At 49.0% G+C, this 16,545-nt stretch overlaps 10 protein-coding genes across 10 annotated transcripts; 4 read left to right on the forward strand and 6 right to left on the reverse strand.

Moving 5' to 3' along the window:
* Positions 1 to 11: 11 nt before the first annotated feature.
* Positions 12 to 1,438, reverse strand: BDW43DRAFT_104177 (uncharacterized protein). Its single transcript, XM_032037801.1, has one exon. The coding sequence runs from the start codon at positions 1,331 to 1,333 to the stop codon at positions 257 to 259; it is 1,077 nt and encodes a 358-aa protein (XP_031899626.1). The 5' UTR covers positions 1,334 to 1,438; the 3' UTR covers positions 12 to 256.
* Positions 1,439 to 1,896: 458 nt separating this feature from the next.
* On the reverse strand, positions 1,897 to 2,200 carry BDW43DRAFT_278618 (uncharacterized protein). Its single transcript, XM_032042189.1, has one exon. It carries the CDS (start codon positions 2,184 to 2,186, stop codon positions 1,974 to 1,976), a length of 213 nt encoding a protein of 70 aa, XP_031899627.1. The 5' UTR covers positions 2,187 to 2,200; the 3' UTR covers positions 1,897 to 1,973.
* Positions 2,201 to 3,909: 1,709 nt separating this feature from the next.
* On the forward strand, positions 3,910 to 6,396 carry BDW43DRAFT_278620 (uncharacterized protein). Its single transcript, XM_032042190.1, has 2 exons — positions 3,910 to 6,313; positions 6,380 to 6,396. The coding sequence occupies exon 1, from the start codon at positions 4,269 to 4,271 to the stop codon at positions 5,808 to 5,810; it is 1,542 nt and encodes a 513-aa protein (XP_031899628.1). The 5' UTR covers positions 3,910 to 4,268; the 3' UTR covers positions 5,811 to 6,313; positions 6,380 to 6,396.
* BDW43DRAFT_311864 (killer toxin) lies at positions 6,190 to 6,696 on the reverse strand (the record flags this gene model as incomplete). Its single annotated transcript, XM_032047263.1, has 2 exons — positions 6,190 to 6,313; positions 6,380 to 6,696. The coding sequence occupies 2 exons, from the start codon at positions 6,694 to 6,696 to the stop codon at positions 6,190 to 6,192; spliced, it is 441 nt and encodes a 146-aa protein (XP_031899629.1).
* A 500-nt stretch (positions 6,697 to 7,196) lies between these two features.
* Positions 7,197 to 7,978, forward strand: BDW43DRAFT_278624 (uncharacterized protein). Its single transcript, XM_032042191.1, has one exon. The coding sequence runs from the start codon at positions 7,490 to 7,492 to the stop codon at positions 7,832 to 7,834; it is 345 nt and encodes a 114-aa protein (XP_031899630.1). The 5' UTR covers positions 7,197 to 7,489; the 3' UTR covers positions 7,835 to 7,978.
* A 462-nt stretch (positions 7,979 to 8,440) lies between these two features.
* On the reverse strand, positions 8,441 to 9,788 carry BDW43DRAFT_278625 (Alpha/Beta hydrolase protein). The gene has a single exon (XM_032042192.1). The coding sequence runs from the start codon at positions 9,751 to 9,753 to the stop codon at positions 8,737 to 8,739; it is 1,017 nt and encodes a 338-aa protein (XP_031899631.1). The 5' UTR covers positions 9,754 to 9,788; the 3' UTR covers positions 8,441 to 8,736.
* Positions 9,789 to 10,471: 683 nt separating this feature from the next.
* Positions 10,472 to 11,778, reverse strand: BDW43DRAFT_104220 (J domain-containing protein). Its single transcript, XM_032037803.1, has one exon. The coding sequence runs from the start codon at positions 11,581 to 11,583 to the stop codon at positions 10,684 to 10,686; it is 900 nt and encodes a 299-aa protein (XP_031899632.1). The 5' UTR covers positions 11,584 to 11,778; the 3' UTR covers positions 10,472 to 10,683.
* Positions 11,685 to 13,074, forward strand: BDW43DRAFT_104224 (putative FHA domain protein SNIP1). The gene has a single exon (XM_032037804.1). The coding sequence runs from the start codon at positions 11,870 to 11,872 to the stop codon at positions 12,869 to 12,871; it is 1,002 nt and encodes a 333-aa protein (XP_031899633.1). The 5' UTR covers positions 11,685 to 11,869; the 3' UTR covers positions 12,872 to 13,074.
* Positions 12,962 to 13,812, reverse strand: BDW43DRAFT_104218 (uncharacterized protein). Its single transcript, XM_032037802.1, has 2 exons — positions 13,345 to 13,812; positions 12,962 to 13,273 (listed from the first exon to the last, which is right to left on the reverse strand). Exons 1-2 carry the CDS (start codon positions 13,553 to 13,555, stop codon positions 13,053 to 13,055), a joined length of 432 nt encoding a protein of 143 aa, XP_031899634.1. The 5' UTR covers positions 13,556 to 13,812; the 3' UTR covers positions 12,962 to 13,052.
* A 532-nt stretch (positions 13,813 to 14,344) lies between these two features.
* BDW43DRAFT_104251 (uncharacterized protein) lies at positions 14,345 to 15,607 on the forward strand. Its single transcript, XM_032037805.1, has one exon. The coding sequence runs from the start codon at positions 14,528 to 14,530 to the stop codon at positions 15,293 to 15,295; it is 768 nt and encodes a 255-aa protein (XP_031899635.1). The 5' UTR covers positions 14,345 to 14,527; the 3' UTR covers positions 15,296 to 15,607.
* Positions 15,608 to 16,545: the final 938 nt, after the last annotated feature.

Raw genomic sequence — 16,545 nt, forward strand, 5'->3', positions numbered from 1 at the left:
CATATATTTCGTTTTGGATGTCTTTAGCTTAGAATTATGGTATCCTCACCCGTTGAATCTGCAACGGTACTGATTTGTGACTAAAGAAAAAACCAATAGCACTATAAGAATAGACGCCGAATATGTTCATAAGATCCTAAAGGTTTGACGCCAATTTTAAATGATCCTCACGGAAATGTAACGCCAATCAACAGTGTTGATGCAAATTAACCATAAATGAAATCAAAACAAAGAGAGGGAGAACAGCATATAGATATCAATCAAGCTGATCAGCAAACCCCTCCAGCCCACCAACTTCCTGCCAGAAGCGTGCAAAATCAACGTTCTCATCTTCAAAAAGTTTCTTTGCCTGCACCATAGCAGACTGCTGCCTCTCTGGGGTAAAACCTCCGGGTTGTGTGCTTTCATACTGGATTAATTCAACCCATCGGAAGAAAAGATGTTCTTTACCCATGGCTGTCAATTTCTCCTTGAACGCTAGAATCTGGTCTCGCTGGCTCGACCGCTCTCTTCCTTCAGGCGTGTCCTCATCTTCAACATGCCAGATCAACCAGCCATCGGCATCGGTGTTCACGATCACAGCTGTCCGGAACTCCTCCAGTGGCACTCCGTCGTCTTTCTTCGACCTGTCCACCAGCTCATGTGCCTTAATCATCGCGTCGTAGTCAAGATTCCAGTCCGCATCCACGAGCAGGTATCCCGTCTTCTTTATGCGGTCCGGAGTCACAGCAGCGACAATCTTGTCCCTCATTGCCTCGTTGTCCCGAATCCAACAGTTGCGCTCGAGTCCCTGGCTCAGGGTGGGCTGGCTGCGACGGACAATAATTTCGTGACCACGGAAGCCGACCTTGGAGCGCCATTTCACGGGACCCTTGACGAAGCCGATGGGCCACGAAAGAAACACTGTGGCTAGGACATAGTCGATCAGGATCGTGCCCGTTCGACGCAGAATCGTGCTCGCCATTTCCCCCCACGATATGGCGGATGTGTCCACCGTCATGGTACTGGTGAACCCGATCAGTGTCGCCAACAGTGCCGGATAGATGTTGCGAACCATGTAGACACGGAAGACCAGGAGAGCTGCGATGGCGGCATTGAGTACGGCGGGAGCGACGAAGGTCTGTTTCTTGAGGTCTTGCGGAGAGGTGTCGATGTGGACGAGGTACACTTCTTCCGGGGAGAGTAGTTCGAGGAAGGGTTGGAGGGAGGCGAGCGCTTTGGTGAAGGGAGGAAGAGGGCCCGATTGTGAGCTTGGAGTTGAGGCGCCTGATGACGAGACGGAGGGGGTAACTGAAGCCTTTGCCTTTCCGGCTCGTCTTGCAGACTTGGCCATCTCGTCTGATGGGGTAGGAGTATCTTGTCGTTAGTTTTAACACATGTAAGTGAAGACTTATAAAGTGACTGTGCTAGAGGATGGTCTCTAGAAACCGAAAGGCATCTGTTTGGAGTTTGAACCCAGCTGGCCTGGATATTCGAAGATCAATGAGGGGAACGAGCGACTTGTCTGGACAGGAACTATTCGCATAGTACGGCGGACTATAACTAGCAACCGGTCGAATTGGTCTTTTTATCTGTCGAGTCCCTTATCACCACACTTAATGTTAGGATGTTCAATACAAACCCAAAGCTGGTTGACGGTAAAATAAATTGGTGGCTAAAAACGGCAGCCTGTCGACGCCGCGGCGTTTAGGCACCCTTTTTAGCCAATAGCATCTCGTATCATTATTAGTCAGCTCTTGATCATCTAGACCGATTCTATGGACGTTATATATAGTTCCTTAAGGAGCCAATAAGTTTGTATTTCAGCTTTTACTACGTAGTTGTAGAGTAGGCCTCTTTGGCTGGATAACGCAGCTTGCTATGTATTATAGCTTATCCAGGAAAAGATATTTAGAGGTTCCTACCTCGCTGCTCCTCCAGATATATGCACGTTAACTCATCAAGCATTCAAACCATCCTCTAAGACGTTCGTATCAAAGGTGATACTTTGCTAGATGCGACTTAGGGAGTTGACGGGATAAATGTCGAACACCTCGATATTGCCTGTCGCTGAATTGAGGCCGGCGCCACAACCAATCGAAACTTCTTCTTTTCACATATCCCAAAGTCCTGTGTTGGATTCTCTGAGAATTCAAGTTCAGCCGACATGGAGATATCAGCCTCATCCAGAATAAAACAAGCCGCATTGCGAGCAGGCGGCACCATAAAGTCAACTGTGGCCTACAAGACCAAGGGGCTCTTCTGGTGGATCATGGAGATCTAGACCTCGGATGGGCGAGCGGAATTCCTCCCTCACCTGATCTTCAGATGCATTTGGCTAGTATCGACTCATCCAGAATCACATCAAATTTAGATCTCTCTAAAGCCTCGTCGGCATACGCCGCACGACACGCGTACTTAAGAGTACCTTCCACGGCACGGGTCTAGTTCTCTATCGCTTTCTGGGATTTTGGCAAGGCATGTTTCGGAGTATGAAGTAATAAAGACATAGAACCCCCAGGTTTGGTCACAATTAACTTTCTCGTCGTCTCGCCAGCTAATCGCCTCTCATGCCTCTACTTCCTCGAGAAGCTGCCCGGTTGGTTGAAGCGAAAGATTAAGGCATCCAGACATACCAGGATAAACAGTTTCTCTACCAGAGTAGGTTATAGGGTTTGTTTTGGCTTCCTCGTCTACCTCTTGTATTGGTCGTGGTTAGAAGTCAGCTGCTGCCCCTGGGCCGAAAGACTGCAGGGGAAAGGATCGTGTAGGAGGTACTGGATTAGAAACAAGAGTGGGATCAGGAGGGGAAACCGGGCGTTTTGCCAGCTTCTCCACGGACGCTCATGGGATAAACTCCAAGGCCGGAGCTCTTATTCAGCGCTAAGCAGTATTCTATTCGGAGGGGAGGTTGAATGATAAGAATTTGGACACCATGGTCAAGTGTCTGAACGTGACCTGGAGATACTGGTGTTTTAGTTAGTAATTAATGGAAAAAAAGGCTGACTATATTAACACAAGAGATCTGTTCCTGTATAAGTACTTACAGTAGAATCATGGTTAAGGTTGACTTTCTTATACTTTCCCTCCGCCCTGCTAAACCCGATTGGGGACTCCAAAGATACCCGCGCGTCGCTCTGCATTCACTGCAAGCCCTTGACGAAACAGCATTCCTCTCCCCTTTGGCATGGATTAGTGAATGGGTGGATTAACGATATTTCCCGAGGGGCCTCCCACACATCACCATGTCTAACCCCGACCGTAGAAGCGTGCGAACAGGGCTATCGCGTCGCAACTACGACCAACAGCAACGCTCTCCTTTCCATCGAGCATACCTTGAATCGCACTCCCCCGACCGTTTCGACGCGTCGCAAGCACCTATCTCTACAGGTGAGTATCGCGCTCGACGTCAGAGGAACCTCAGCCTATCAGGTACCCTGCGAGGGGCCTTCGAGGCCGTATCGGGGTACCCAACCATGTCGGAAAACGTTTCGACGGAACCGTATACATTAGACACGCCCAACCGACGCAAACAGAGCTTCAACCACTTATCTCCCGACTCTAACCCTCCTAACGAGCTGGCGGAAACATATAGGCAGATTGATGACGCAGGCAATCTAGTCGATCAGGATGAGGAGGACTTCGGGTTCTCCACGAACCGGTTCCGTGACAATCGAAGTTCTCGCTCGTCATCTGGATCTAGGACCCGGGGGGATAGCCTGTTTAGCACCGCGGATGCGGACTTTCTGAATGAGGTTGCAGATGAGTCCCTCCGTCGAACACTGGCCGACCACATCAAGGACGAGCAACGTTTAAAACGGGCTACCGCGACTCGTTCGCCTGTGTTGGGCAAAGCCGGAATAACAGCGGCGTTGACATCGGAGAACTTACAGAGGCGCGATGAGGAGGATCAGGCTGTTTTTGAGGAGGAAAAAGAAGAAGAAGAAAAAGAAGATAATCTGAGGCCTGCGTTGAACGTGCCCTTGAACTGGGGTAGCCGGGGCACTCATCGTCGAGATTGGCTTAGGAATATCACCCGACGCACCGAATCCGAGTCCGGGCGGACTGATGAAGGGCGCAAAGAAGCTTCTCCGCGTCCTTCCAAACCCGACATACGCTCGCATACCGGCTTGCAAGATCGAGTTAATGAAGGGAACCGAAATGCGCTAGGGGAGCCTCCGTCCAATAGGTATAATAGGATTCCTCCGACAGACGCGCGCATTAAGCCTTTCTCAGATCAGAAAGATGAGAATCTAGGGGAGGGAAGTCAAATTCCGAACACGCCGATTATGGTATACAAGAATTCTATATTTAACAAACGAAGTCCTACGAAAAGAGACTCTCATGATCTTCTTCGCAAGCTTTCAAGGACAGAAAGCCCGCCGCAAAGCCAGGCCGAGTTCAGCACGCCGGAAAACCCCAAAATCCCTGAGAGGCGGATCTACGACAAAACGCCGGTTGTAACAGGCGCATGGATTGATACGCCGATGACTGAGCGGATGAAAGAGCTTCCGAAGCCTCGCCTGAACAATTTCAACCCCCCAAGTTCCGAAAACAATAGCATTGATGTGCCTCCCGGGCTAGGAGTTCCAACCATCATTGAAGAGCCCAGCAGCTCTGAGTTGCAGCAAGATAATAAGGATGAAATGCTTAACAAGGGAGAGAAAGAAGCCCAAATAACCTGGGAGAATGAGAGGGAAAGTGAGTCAAAGGAGAGAGAACAGGAAAGGGAAAGCGCGGGTAATGTGAGGCCAAAGAAAACAAGCCAAGCGGAAGATAAGAGAAAGGAGGAGGCGGAAAAGCAAGCAGATGAATCGAAAGAGAAAAAAAGGCCGCCGCTGATCAAACCCGATCTACCAAAGAGTGCGTTGGAGACGGTCATGCAGGATTTCAAGGCCGACAAGAATTCTTTGGATGTTGGCGATGACACGCTCGAATCTCTCCAACAGATCCTTGACGAGAAGCCAAGTGACCCGAAGACTGAATCAGAGGATGATGCTGAGTATGAGAGATCCATATTGCAGAAACTCGAACTCGAAAGCCCAAGAAGCGCTGAGAGCGTCGATCTTGACAGACTGAACGAAAAACTCAAGTCTCTAACCGAGAATATTAAGAAGGTGAAGAAAGGACTTCATGGATTAGAAGATCAAGTCTTACGGGATGCCGCGACTCTGGCTTCGATTCCAGCTTCTACGAAAGGACAATCATCCTCAGGCCATTCCTGTGACAACTGCGAAACCTGTCAAGCCCACCATAACGGTTCTACCTATGCTATCTACCTCCCACGTTTATGGAGACGTGAAACTGGCTCGCCCCGTATCCGTCCCACTCTGCTGGGATGGTGCAGTGCACTCTTACTCCTGTGGTACTTCTCAGAGTTGACCATGTGTGATTACTACTGCCATCCCTTCATTGCTGAAGCCTGTGGAGGGAATTGCCTGCTACCCGATGCACCACGCTTTCCGTTCGTCATTCCTACAATGCTCTGGCGATGGTTGCACCTATCCGCCCTTTGGACTCCGCTCTGGGCCATGACTGTGGCCTTCTTCAGGCTCACTACGCAGCTACTTGGGATATCGGATGGCTATGTAGACGATGCACCTCCTCGAGCGCTCAACTTTTCCGGTGAAGTTCGGATACGTGGGACCCGTGTGGAAGGTTTCCCTGCATTTGCAACGTCGGGTTTCGGTGCACCTGAGAAGCAACAGCAGACACAGACCCAGAAACCCTCTCCGGTCGCCGTGCCTGAATTAGATCTAGGACAGGGTGCACGCCTGGGAGGGAAGGTTAACTGGGAAGATGACTCCATGGATGATGATGAACTTATCTAGCAATGAAATACGGGTGTTTTTTGGCTCTCCGACGAGTTGAATAACCTTCTGTGTCTCTTTTATTCTAGTGTCAAGGACGTCCTTCTTATCTTTGGGGCAGATGCGCCTAGAGTTGAACCATGTTCCAGACTGTATGTTATTATGAATAACTAGTAATTAACCACTCACTACTGGCAACGTCAAGTGCCAGTCCAAGGCTATAAGGCCATCATCAAAACACTACATTCACGTTTAAAAGAATGAAAGAAAAAAAGAAATCAAAAGCGAATAGAACCCAACCATCACCCTTGCATTCCACAATCAACATTGTCTTTATCGTTATTTGCACTAACATAGAAATAAATCATCGAGACCCTCAGTCACAGTCTCACCAGTCAAATCAACAAAGCTTCGCATCATCCTGCGAACAAGAATTATCCACATAATTAAAGGTCAGCTCCCCATCATCCACATTATTATTCCCCTGAGGATAGTAGTACGGTACACTACCGCAAACCTTGCATCTACACCAGTGCATTAGTAACCCTCCTTAACGAGATATCACACCCATCATCTGGAAAGTAACATACCCATGCTCCGGGATATAATGAGCCAGACTCTTGATTACACCACCATTCGTCCCGCCGGTTTTCTGCAAGAAGGCGCAGAAACCGCCCTTGCCGGTGATCGGGGCACCGGTCCCGACACAGGCGATGTGCTCACCGTTGTTGTACCAGCGGTTGGTGTCGATGCCGTCAATGGCGTGTTTGAGCTGGAAGGCGATCTGGGTGTTGCCGAAGGTGTTGCAGTTTGCGGAGCCGCGGCAGTTGATGCCGAGCTTGGCTTCGGAGGAGGAGACGAGGGTGATGGCGAGGAGGAGCCCTTGGATGATGGATGGGGTGTACATGGTGGGTTGATGGGTTTCCTTGGGGATAGAATGGGTTTTGAGAAGGACTATACTTGATGTCCCGGGGTTATTGTTCTAGGGTGGAGGGGTGCGTTTTATACTTCTGAAGGGCTGTTAATTTATAGTATACACATGCATGTTTATTCTAGCATATCATGTATACAGGCATTGTGCAATACAAGATTCTCGTTCATTCCACAAGGCACAGCTCCCGTGGATTACCTGATTAGGAATGTGGTGAAGGGAGCCATAATATTCAAATTCCGGCTGCCAAGAAAAGTGCCTCAAAGGATAAATCTCGTAATGCTTACCTGACATACTTAGTAACTGTAATACCACATTATCCCTCGACTTAGTACTTTCTAGTCTAGTACAAAGTAGCCTATAAACTACCCCAGGAAGATCACGGCCTTTTCCTGATTTATGCTTAGCGCCGGCTAGCGATTGGCCACGACCTGGAGCAGATTCTGGTTCGGGTTAGTCGATCTGGGGATCACGGGGAGCGCAGATGCTTAATTGAGCTTATTGCGGTAAAGCCCTAAGCGATCCGCCCCCGCCACTTACACTAACTATTGACGCCTCCAATTGCCTGATCTTCGTATTCCAGCCTCGCCAGCTGAAACCGACTTATTCAAAGGCTCGCAGTGTTACACAGATGGGTGACATCGCGTGCATGCAGTGTTTGGGACCCCATTTCTAAACATGAGTTTCAAATAACCATTTTCCTAATCCAGGAGATCCATCAAAGGCAGTATGAAAAGACATCCACTATATCCCTCGTCATTTGACGAGAATGCAATATGGAGGCAGACATATGGATTTTATAAATCCGGCTATAGCACCAGCTGATTCAAGTCTCCAACAACCATCAATTCCTGGAAACAATCTCCCTAAACACCTACCTTCAATCACTTCCCCAGCTACATCGTTCATCATGTTGGCTACAGCTTTCTTAATCTTCGCCACTGCTCTCACTGCGAATGCCAAACTTGGCATCAACTGCCGCGGTTCCGCAAAGTGCAGTGCCCTCTGGGGTCCCACTGATGCTGCCCAGCAACTCACCAATGTCATCCAAAAGATCGATACTAACAGATGGCAAGTCCCAAACCGTCTATCAATTGCCTCAAAGCATCCCTGACTCGTTGTCGTAAATAGGTATATGAATGGAGAACACATCGCCTGTGTCGGCAACCAGCTCGGTAATGGTGGTGGCTACTGTGCCTTCCTGCAAAAGACTGGGGGAACGAATGGTGGTGTGATCAAGAGTCTGGCTCATTATATCCCGGAGCATGGGTATGTTTCCAAGACATTCGGTGCTCTTTTGGGATCTGAAGATAAGTGATTAATAATCTTTGAACGTGTAGATGCAAGCAGTGCGGTAGTGTGCCATACTACTACCCCCAGGGAAACAACAATGTCGATGATGGAGAGCTCACATATAACTATGTTGAGGGTAAGTTGCATAGCTTTGTTTTGATGGATCAGTTTTATTGAGTAATTTATAGACCCGTGTAATGTGGCAGGTGCTCAGCTATGCTAGCTAATCATCTCTCAGAGAGGGTAGATTCCAAGTCGTCTAGAGCTGAGTGCAGTGAGTGGGGTTGAAGATGGGAGTCAATCTGGTGAAGCATTTTATTTGAAAGTGGATGTAACGAGTCTTTGTTCAGTATTTATATGTATTTCTTCAATATAAATTCTTTCCTTCTGTTACATGCCTGTCTATTGGAATGGCCATAGTATGTTATGGAGAAAGTATGTAGTGGCTCATTTAATCTAATCTTATCGAGATAACGAGATACGACATTCGACACAGCGTCACCCACGTGGTATGTACATCCATACTATATAAGTGGATCACATATGGACTTTATCAAATAGAGAATAAAAAGAGAAAATATAAGCAAAGAAAGTAAAAGAAAACACTCGGACGCCAAAACGAGCAAACAACTCCGCCGGGGGGGGGGGTATGTGCAAACCAAAGAGTCAAGATCGAGAATGAGACTCAACGACCATATATATAAGTAATGAGAAGCGAACAATTTACAACTTCGCTTTCTCCGAATACTGTTTCTGTAGCTCCTTCTCCCCCTCAATCCGCCATTGCGCGGTCTTGCGTAACCGCTCATCGACCTCCTCGTCCGTCAAGGAAACGGCCTTATCCAACGGGATCTCACGAGTCGACCGTAATTTATACCCGATGTAGGTCAAATTGCCAGGTGACCCAACACGACCGGCAACCACATCATTGCAGAATTTAGACATCCCGTCAAAGAAGCGCTTTCCAGCCGGCGTCTTAATCATGATGAGACCGAAACAGTGCGGCATGCCCTCGAACTGTTCCACGACAACAGGAACCCCAACTTGGTGCATTTTGCGAGCAAGTATGAGGCCTTCGTCTGCAAGACCCTCTTCTCCCATGTTCATGTAAATCGGTGGGGAGTCTTTCCAGAGTTCTTTGCGAGCAGCTAGCGGGGATACTAGAGGATGGATGATGGCGTCGGCGTTGGCATAAAGATCGACTCGCGGCGGGTTGCGGGGCCAGACGCTGTCGGCAGGAACTCTGGGGGGCTGGAAGAGCGTTTCAGGGACCTGGGACGGTGGCGCAAGATAGTCGTATAGCGCATTATCAACGACGGAGGGCATAGACCGCGTGATATCGCACCATGGTGAGCTCATGGCTAATCCGGCGGGGAGTTCGACCAAGGTCTCTTGCCCATGGAAGCGGACAGTTGGGGAGACGCGGCGCAGCGTCAAAATTGTCTGTAGAAGTACAAGGCATAGATTCCCTCCCGCAGAGTCACCCGAAAGGATGATTTTGCTTGCAGGAACGGGTGCATGAAAAGAACCTGGCGGCGGAGCGATGAGAGTCAAGTACGCGACCAAAGCATCGACTAGGGCGGAGGGGAAAGGGTGCTGCGGCGCAAGACGGTATCGCACCGACAAAACGGGGGCACCAGTTTTCTTGGAAAGCTGGGCGACTGGATCACGATGTGTACAAGGGTCCATTAGGCTGTTAATAATTAACTTATCGGCAAACAAGTATGGAAATGAGAACATAGGACCACATACAAATAAGCTCCTCCGTGGAGATACAGAATGACTGTATCCGCTTGCGCCTCTTTTCGCAGCTCCTTATACTTTTCTTCCTCCGAAATCTCAGGCTGCGGTTCATTCTTATTCACACCATTACGATAACCGGTCCATTCGGCCTCGACGGGAACAACGCCCGGGATATCGCAGGTCTCGCCGCCTAGTTTCAAGTCCTCAAAAGCTTTGAATACCGCTACTTGCACGTCATCCTCCGGTTGAGGTAATGTCACCTTTGAGATCCACATGTGACCCTTGATGCCGGGATCACGCATGCTACCCTTCTGTTGCTTGCCGATCGGAGTGGCGAAAGAGATGAACGAGCGGATGATGGCGACCGTTAACTCTGTCCGCAGGTCTTGCTTTCCCGTGACGGGCGACAAGCGAATCCCATGGAGAAACAAAGTTTTGATAACGAGAGGGATTCTCACAACCATCGCCTTGAGAAGAGCGATGGGACTCCCGAGAGTACTCATGGTGGCGACTCAGATATTGTGCCTGTCCCCAAGCACCAATAATTAGACGCAAGTGGAAGCCTGCAACAATAATAAATGACTGAAAATTCGAGAGACAATTATCTGTACGCATAGAAAGAGGAGTTAAGAAAGACGATAGGAAAAAAGCAAATAAATGGAATGAGGGGTTTGGAAGGACAGAATTGTTTCTAATCTTCAGGAACGAACCTCGGTACTCTTCCGGCATTTAATTCTTATTGTTAGGTATGGGTCCAACCGAAAGGCAACCTTAATCGGATCACTTATCCAAACTCTTCAAGACTAATATATTCAACTATAGACCATCTCAAGTATAACAAGAATTACGTGTAGATTCTTGTCCCCGGCATACATACTAGAATATCATTGCGAATAGCCACGGTATAAAACAGTTTAAGCAGTCTGATCAACCTCCCTTGACCTCCGAGGTTGTCTTTTCCTGAGACTTGACCGGCCCGGTTTGTTGTTCAGAGTCGGACTGTTGAGAATAGAGAACCTTCTGATAGACCTGCTGTTCTCCGTCTTTTAACCCGACCCCAGTGGGATCTCTCCGCATTAGGAAGTGTTGAACTTTGGCTTCGGAAGATACCATTTGCTTCACAGTATTCTCCCGACGACCTGACAAGAGCCGCATGGTCTCCTCGTTAAGTTGCTGGAGTCGATCTTCATGTCCAATACTCAGCTGATTAATCCAGGATGCTTCAAGTGCACCCCCTAACAGAGTCAAAAGGATAATCATTTTTGCAAAGGTACGATGGTCAACCATAGTTTGCTGCTTTCCGTTATAACGGTTCTGCCAGCGCTCCCAGTCTTCCCAAGTCGCATTGGCATAAATTGGGCTCCAGTCACTAGAGCCTGGCCTAGCCCAGGGGGGGTGTGAGTCTTGCGGGTTGAGGTTCCATCCAGCGCCGGACAGGTCATAAGCTGCCCGCCGGGATGGGTCGGAGAGAAGCTCATGGGCTGCTACTACAATATGATACCTCTGAATCCTCACTTCGGGTGAGATATCTCGGCATAATGGATGGTCGTTGCACGGTCGATCCGGGTGGTAGACCTTGACCAATTCATAAAATCGGTTCTTTGAGTACGGAGCATTTCGGTCTTGCTTGAACACATCGTAAGGAGTAAAAGAAGTACTCGATGGCCAGGACAGGTCATCGTCGCGGGAACTATGAGCAGTGGCATAGCTCCGGAGCGGAGAGGACTGCCAGAGGCACGGATAAGAAAGTGGCGATGAGGGGCATAACGATGACAGATTCAGTAACTGTAACCCGCCACAGTAGAGGACTTGAGGTTTCTTAAACATAGCCGCATGGTTTCAATGGAGGAGAGACGTGGTATACTCCCCCCAGAAGATTAAAAAACCATGGAGTGGGAAAAGGATGGATAGGATATGATCTGACACGGGAAGAGAAGGCATTAAAAGACTTAATTAGTAGTAGTTCGCTTTTAACTCCGGATCTACCGGCGATACCGACCGTCACGTGTCCGGAGCTTCATCTAATAGCCGTTCGGGTAGAAATGAAAATCACTAAATTGTTCAATGATTTCCACCCGGTCAGCTGGACCAATTTCCCTCAGCACTTCTGACCATGCCTGAATCACGAGACGATTGCCGCGATCGGTCGCGACATCGATCGCCATTAAGTCCCCAAGATGCGAAAAGTGAGAGACGACGAGGATACGGCGAGCGCAATCAGAGCAGTTCGCGACGCCGCGACGATCGTCGAAGCTCTCGACGAGAGGATTCCCGAAGATGGTCCTCCCGCAGTCCTTCAGGCCGGGGTAGCCACAGGAGGGATAATGACTATCGCCGCCGGGAGCGCAGGGAACGAGCGGACGATTCAGACGATGATCGGAGAAGACGCCAACATCGTTCACCGGAAGAACGTCGCCATCGACGCCATCGCGACCGGGATGCACACGACAATAAAGAAAGGTCGTCTAAAAACCATCGAACTAAGTCCCGGTCCCGCTCAGCCTCGAGGCGCTCGCGGAGCCCATCGTCGCGCGACCCCGTTCGCTCTAGGAATGCCCTGCCTTCCCAGAAGGATGCATACACAACAGAAGTATCCCAGCAGGACTCGTCTGCCCTTCCGCCGGAAAAAGAGAAACCCAATTTTGCCAACACCGGGCGCTTAGCAGCGGAGAGCAATACTGTGGACGTCAGTGGAGGAGGAAAGGTGGTTCTCAAGTACCATGAACCTCCTGAAGCGCGTAAACCTCCAGCCAAAGATCCCTGGCGTCTCTACGTGTTCAAGGGCGAAGATCTTCTTGAGGTGGTAGAATTAAATGAGCGCAGCTGTTGGCTTATAGGGAGAGAGCAACTAGTTGTCGATTTCCCTCTGGAGCACCCGAGTTGTTCCAAACAACATGCCGCCCTCCAATTTCGATACGTCGATAAGAGAAATGAGTTTGGAGACCGGATCGGACGTGTCAAGCCCTATCTCATTGACCTTGAAAGCGCCAATGGCTCGGCGGTGAACGGGGATCCCGTTCCTGGAGGACGATATGTTGAACTGAGAGACAAGGATGTGCTCAAATTTGGATTGAGTACTCGAGAATATGTTCTCATGCTCGCTCGAACGGACTGAACTCCAACATCAAGACGCCATCGTCCACTGTCTTTTGAAAGCTCCTCCATACAGATTCGAGTTTTACAGCATGGAAACGAAATCAAAATACTGATATTGTACATTATAGATATATTTTGCGAGACGACAAATACATGTGTGCAACCATCATTCTAATCATACCGGTCATTCTTTGGAACCTTTACAAGTTGCCCGCCTTGTCTTTGATCTTGCCCTTGGCTTCGCCTAGGGTTTCTTGGGTCTTGCCCTTAGCTTCACCAAGGGTCTCCTCGGTCTTACCCTTGGCAGAACCCAATGCTTCTTCGGCCTTACTCTTGCCCTGGCCAGCCAGCTCGGATGCCTCCCCCTTGAGTTCACCGGAACTCTTGTTGGCAGTGCCTTTGATCGCGTCTGCCACTTGCTCTATATGGGAAGATTATACATTAAAATTAAGGTCGAGGGTGGCCGGATAGAGAGTCCGTGGTGGTACTTACCGCCCTTCTCAATTCCCTTCACAGCTGCACCGGAGAGAATCTCATCCGTTTTCTTCAGAGTATCCTTGGTTGCTTCCACGGGACCCTTTTGCTTTCCTGCCGTGGCAGTGATCGACCGTACGCCTCCCACAACAAGTGAAGGGGTAGCTGTGGAGCGGACAATGGAGTTCAAGGAGCCCAGACGGGGAGTGACACGCGTGAGGAAGGACATGTTGGTATGGTACAATGGATTGATATTGGTGTTTAATGTGGTATATGGCAAGGTTTTGCTATACAGAAAGAATTCAATGATATATTGGAGAGTGTTTAAAAGTCATACTCGCCTCATTTATAGATTCTTTTCAATAAACTTATTGTTGAGCGTCATTGGCGACGTCATCATCTGCTGACGTCGATAAACGGTCAGTAACTTGCCCGATGCAGTTTAGTGGTACTGGGTCTTTATGATTGGTGGGCCAAACAAGTAAAGTGTTCCAAGGTTGGAATCTAGAGCTTCCAACTTTTCTTACAGTCCCAATATTCTTCACCTTTTAGTTGACTAGTTACTGTACCCGATTACTAAACATTGATCATGTGAGTTTCTGTAGAGTATTGTTTCTGCCTAGTCCGGAAGGAAATATATACTTGGGTTGGTGCCTGAGGAAATTCGTCCCGGAAAGTGTAGTGCAAACCAACCGGCCCAAAGGCAGAAAGAAGTAATTACTACACTAGACGAATACAACCTGATCATCAAGGTAATAATAAAATCTCTAATTGAGTCTTTAAACCGTCTCTTTTTGGTTGATTCTGCAACCACAGAAGACCATTGAGGTATCATGCACGCTATATGATACTCCAAGTTGATTCATGAACGACCGCTAAGGCGAGGAAGGAAATCCTTCCGAGCTTAGTCCTACCATGGAATGTTACAAGAAGGCCTGGAGAAGCCCTCTGTTGCAATCAATTGAGTAACACGATGACTGCGCCTCTGATGGTCCTCGTATTTCACACTCATCGCCCCAAAAGGCGTCCAATCACATCCGCCCAAGCCCCGAGCCTCAGCCACTGCGATATAGTACAACTACTATAACGGCCCAGTCAAGTCTATATATCTCCCCACTACTATAAGTATCCGACCAGACATCGTAGACAAGTCACTTCAACCATAACTCTATCTCATTACCCTCTACTATCGGAGATAAAAATGGCCCAACCAGTCCAAATCCTATCCTACCAACGCCACAAATCCCAAAACCCCTTCACCATCTCCCTCCAACATACAAACGGCACCGCAACCCCCATCTACGAGGCCTTAACCTCCTCCTCCCCAAACCTCACTATCTTCCGCCTCCAGCCCGGATACCAGCAACCACCCCAGTACGGATATGCCCCATCGCCTGCACCAGCACCATACTACCATCAACAACCCTACCAAAACTATGGACAACCACCCTACGGCTATCCCCCCCAACAGCAACAACCTTACGGCTACCCACCACCTCCTCCACCCCAGCAGTACTCCGGCATCCCACCCGCACCGTCCAAAACTACAACCGGAACCGTCACCATCTCCTCCATGTCCTCAAAAATCACCCTCTCAATCCACAACACCCCGGAACTCAAAATGAAGCGCCCAGACTTCCTCGCCTCCGGCCACCGCTTCTCCCACCCCCGCTATGGCACCCTGGAGTGGAAGGAAAGCGACTTCCTTGAGAAGCGGTTCAAGCTGATCGACTCGAACAAAACTGTGCTGGCCCGCTTTGACAAGTGGAAGTTGCCCGAGCAGCAGCGGGTTGGGTCTAAGAAGAAGAAGGCATGGGCCTTCTCGATTTTTGTGAATGCGGATCCGGAATTCTTGGATTGGATTGTGGTGAGTGGGTTGGGGGTGGTGGAGTATCGAATATCGTCGGATAAGGCGTGGGAGGAGGAGCTGTTTGGGGAGGATTCGGATCTTTGGGATGCGCTTGGGTAAAGGGGATTTGTTTTAATTGTGATGCCTAGATATGTTCGTAGAGTGGGATCTCTGGGAAGTGTAGGTGGGCTGCATATGCACATATGTTCATTTTTAAAGAGTATGGGTTGTAGATTTGAGCGAGTCAGGGACTATAAACTTGAGATCCACTTTAGAATAACGAGTCAGTAAGTGATCGGATACAGTAGGTACAGGGAGCAGTGAAACTCTTATAGGGCTTTTTCTCGTATAAGCAATTAAATAGTGCAAAGAGAAACCCTCGTTCAGTACTAGGCAAGCGAAGTGTTAGGGAGGTGTGATGTAAAGTAGCAAGGAAGATGGCAGGGAGATACTTACCTTATACATCCTACTCTTTCTGTGGTATAAAAGCCATCTCTTCGTTATATACCCTCTATCAATATTACTTTTAACAATGTAGTACGCTTTACCCTGGTAGCTCGGCTAGACCCCGAGGTTTTGTCTCGTTAGATAGCTCGGTAGGGGGAATTGGGAGCAGATACTCTAGCTTGCGTCGCATTCCATTACCTGGTTGATCTTCTTTCTGCGATGAACGAAATAGAAAGCGAGTGAAAGAAGCAGAATGAGCCCGCCAACGCCAATAGCAACCTCTCTCGAGCTTGTAGAATGACTGTCATCGGAGGACGGAGAGGCAGTAGAGGCTATGGAAGAAGCAGAAGTCGAAACGCTAGTTGTGGCCGGCGATGTTGTAGTCGTAGTGCTAGTGCTTGGCTTTGGCCGGACGTGGAAATACGGACTCCAATTTATCCATCCAAACAACGGAGCCCCAGCATCACCCAGTTTCGCTGTGCTATCGAATAACCCAATCTAGTATTTGGTGGAATCTGTCGTATTGAAGCCTGGGGGTATCGCCTAGTTATATTTCTCTAGCGAACAGTTCGCCTTTTTGTTAACGGTTAGTTGGTATAGGGCTCCAACCTCTCTGAATTTAGCATGAACTAGACGAACGGAATATCAGTACCATCTTCGCCGGCTTTCACGAGCGATTGAAAGGGTGTTTACTAGCAATTTGATCAATTAGAGGCCTTCCGGGACGTGCCCAGGAGATGTCTAGTGAGAGAGGTCTCCATGATCGATGGCGCCCCATTTAAGGATGAAGTGTCGCCGGGATGAAACTCATTGCTTTCAGTGTCTGCGAACCCATAAATTTTCCGGCCACGCAGTCCTTGTAGCCATAGGTGGACATGATGTGTGCTTGATCCAGTAGGGCGTACCAGGCTAGCGAGGCTAAG

The sequence above is a fragment of the Aspergillus alliaceus genome, assembly GCF_009176365.1.
Source record: "Aspergillus alliaceus strain CBS 536.65 unplaced genomic scaffold BDW43scaffold_26, whole genome shotgun sequence".
Taxonomy (NCBI): Eukaryota; Fungi; Ascomycota; class Eurotiomycetes; order Eurotiales; family Aspergillaceae; genus Aspergillus; species Aspergillus alliaceus.

What these genes read in the sequence shown, in the direction of transcription:
- BDW43DRAFT_104177 (XM_032037801.1), bottom strand. Translation starts at nt 1,333, where the DNA reads ATGGCCAAGTCTGCAAGACGAGCCGGAAAGGCAAAGGCTTCAGTTACC.
- BDW43DRAFT_278618 (XM_032042189.1), bottom strand. Translation starts at nt 2,186, where the DNA reads ATGCGGCTTGTTTTATTCTGGATGAGGCTGATATCTCCATGTCGGCTG.
- BDW43DRAFT_278620 (XM_032042190.1), top strand. Translation starts at nt 4,269, where the DNA reads ATGGTATACAAGAATTCTATATTTAACAAACGAAGTCCTACGAAAAGA.
- BDW43DRAFT_278624 (XM_032042191.1), top strand. Translation starts at nt 7,490, where the DNA reads ATGCAATATGGAGGCAGACATATGGATTTTATAAATCCGGCTATAGCA.
- BDW43DRAFT_278625 (XM_032042192.1), bottom strand. Translation starts at nt 9,753, where the DNA reads ATGTTCTCATTTCCATACTTGTTTGCCGATAAGTTAATTATTAACAGC.
- BDW43DRAFT_104220 (XM_032037803.1), bottom strand. Translation starts at nt 11,583, where the DNA reads ATGTTTAAGAAACCTCAAGTCCTCTACTGTGGCGGGTTACAGTTACTG.
- BDW43DRAFT_104224 (XM_032037804.1), top strand. Translation starts at nt 11,870, where the DNA reads ATGCCTGAATCACGAGACGATTGCCGCGATCGGTCGCGACATCGATCG.
- BDW43DRAFT_104218 (XM_032037802.1), bottom strand. Translation starts at nt 13,555, where the DNA reads ATGTCCTTCCTCACGCGTGTCACTCCCCGTCTGGGCTCCTTGAACTCC. An exon ending in GAAGGGAATTGAGAAGGGCG is followed by an intron (nt 13,274 to 13,344) that starts GTAAGTACCACC and finishes CTTCCCATATAG; the next exon opens with AGCAAGTGGCAGACGCGATC.
- BDW43DRAFT_104251 (XM_032037805.1), top strand. Translation starts at nt 14,528, where the DNA reads ATGGCCCAACCAGTCCAAATCCTATCCTACCAACGCCACAAATCCCAA.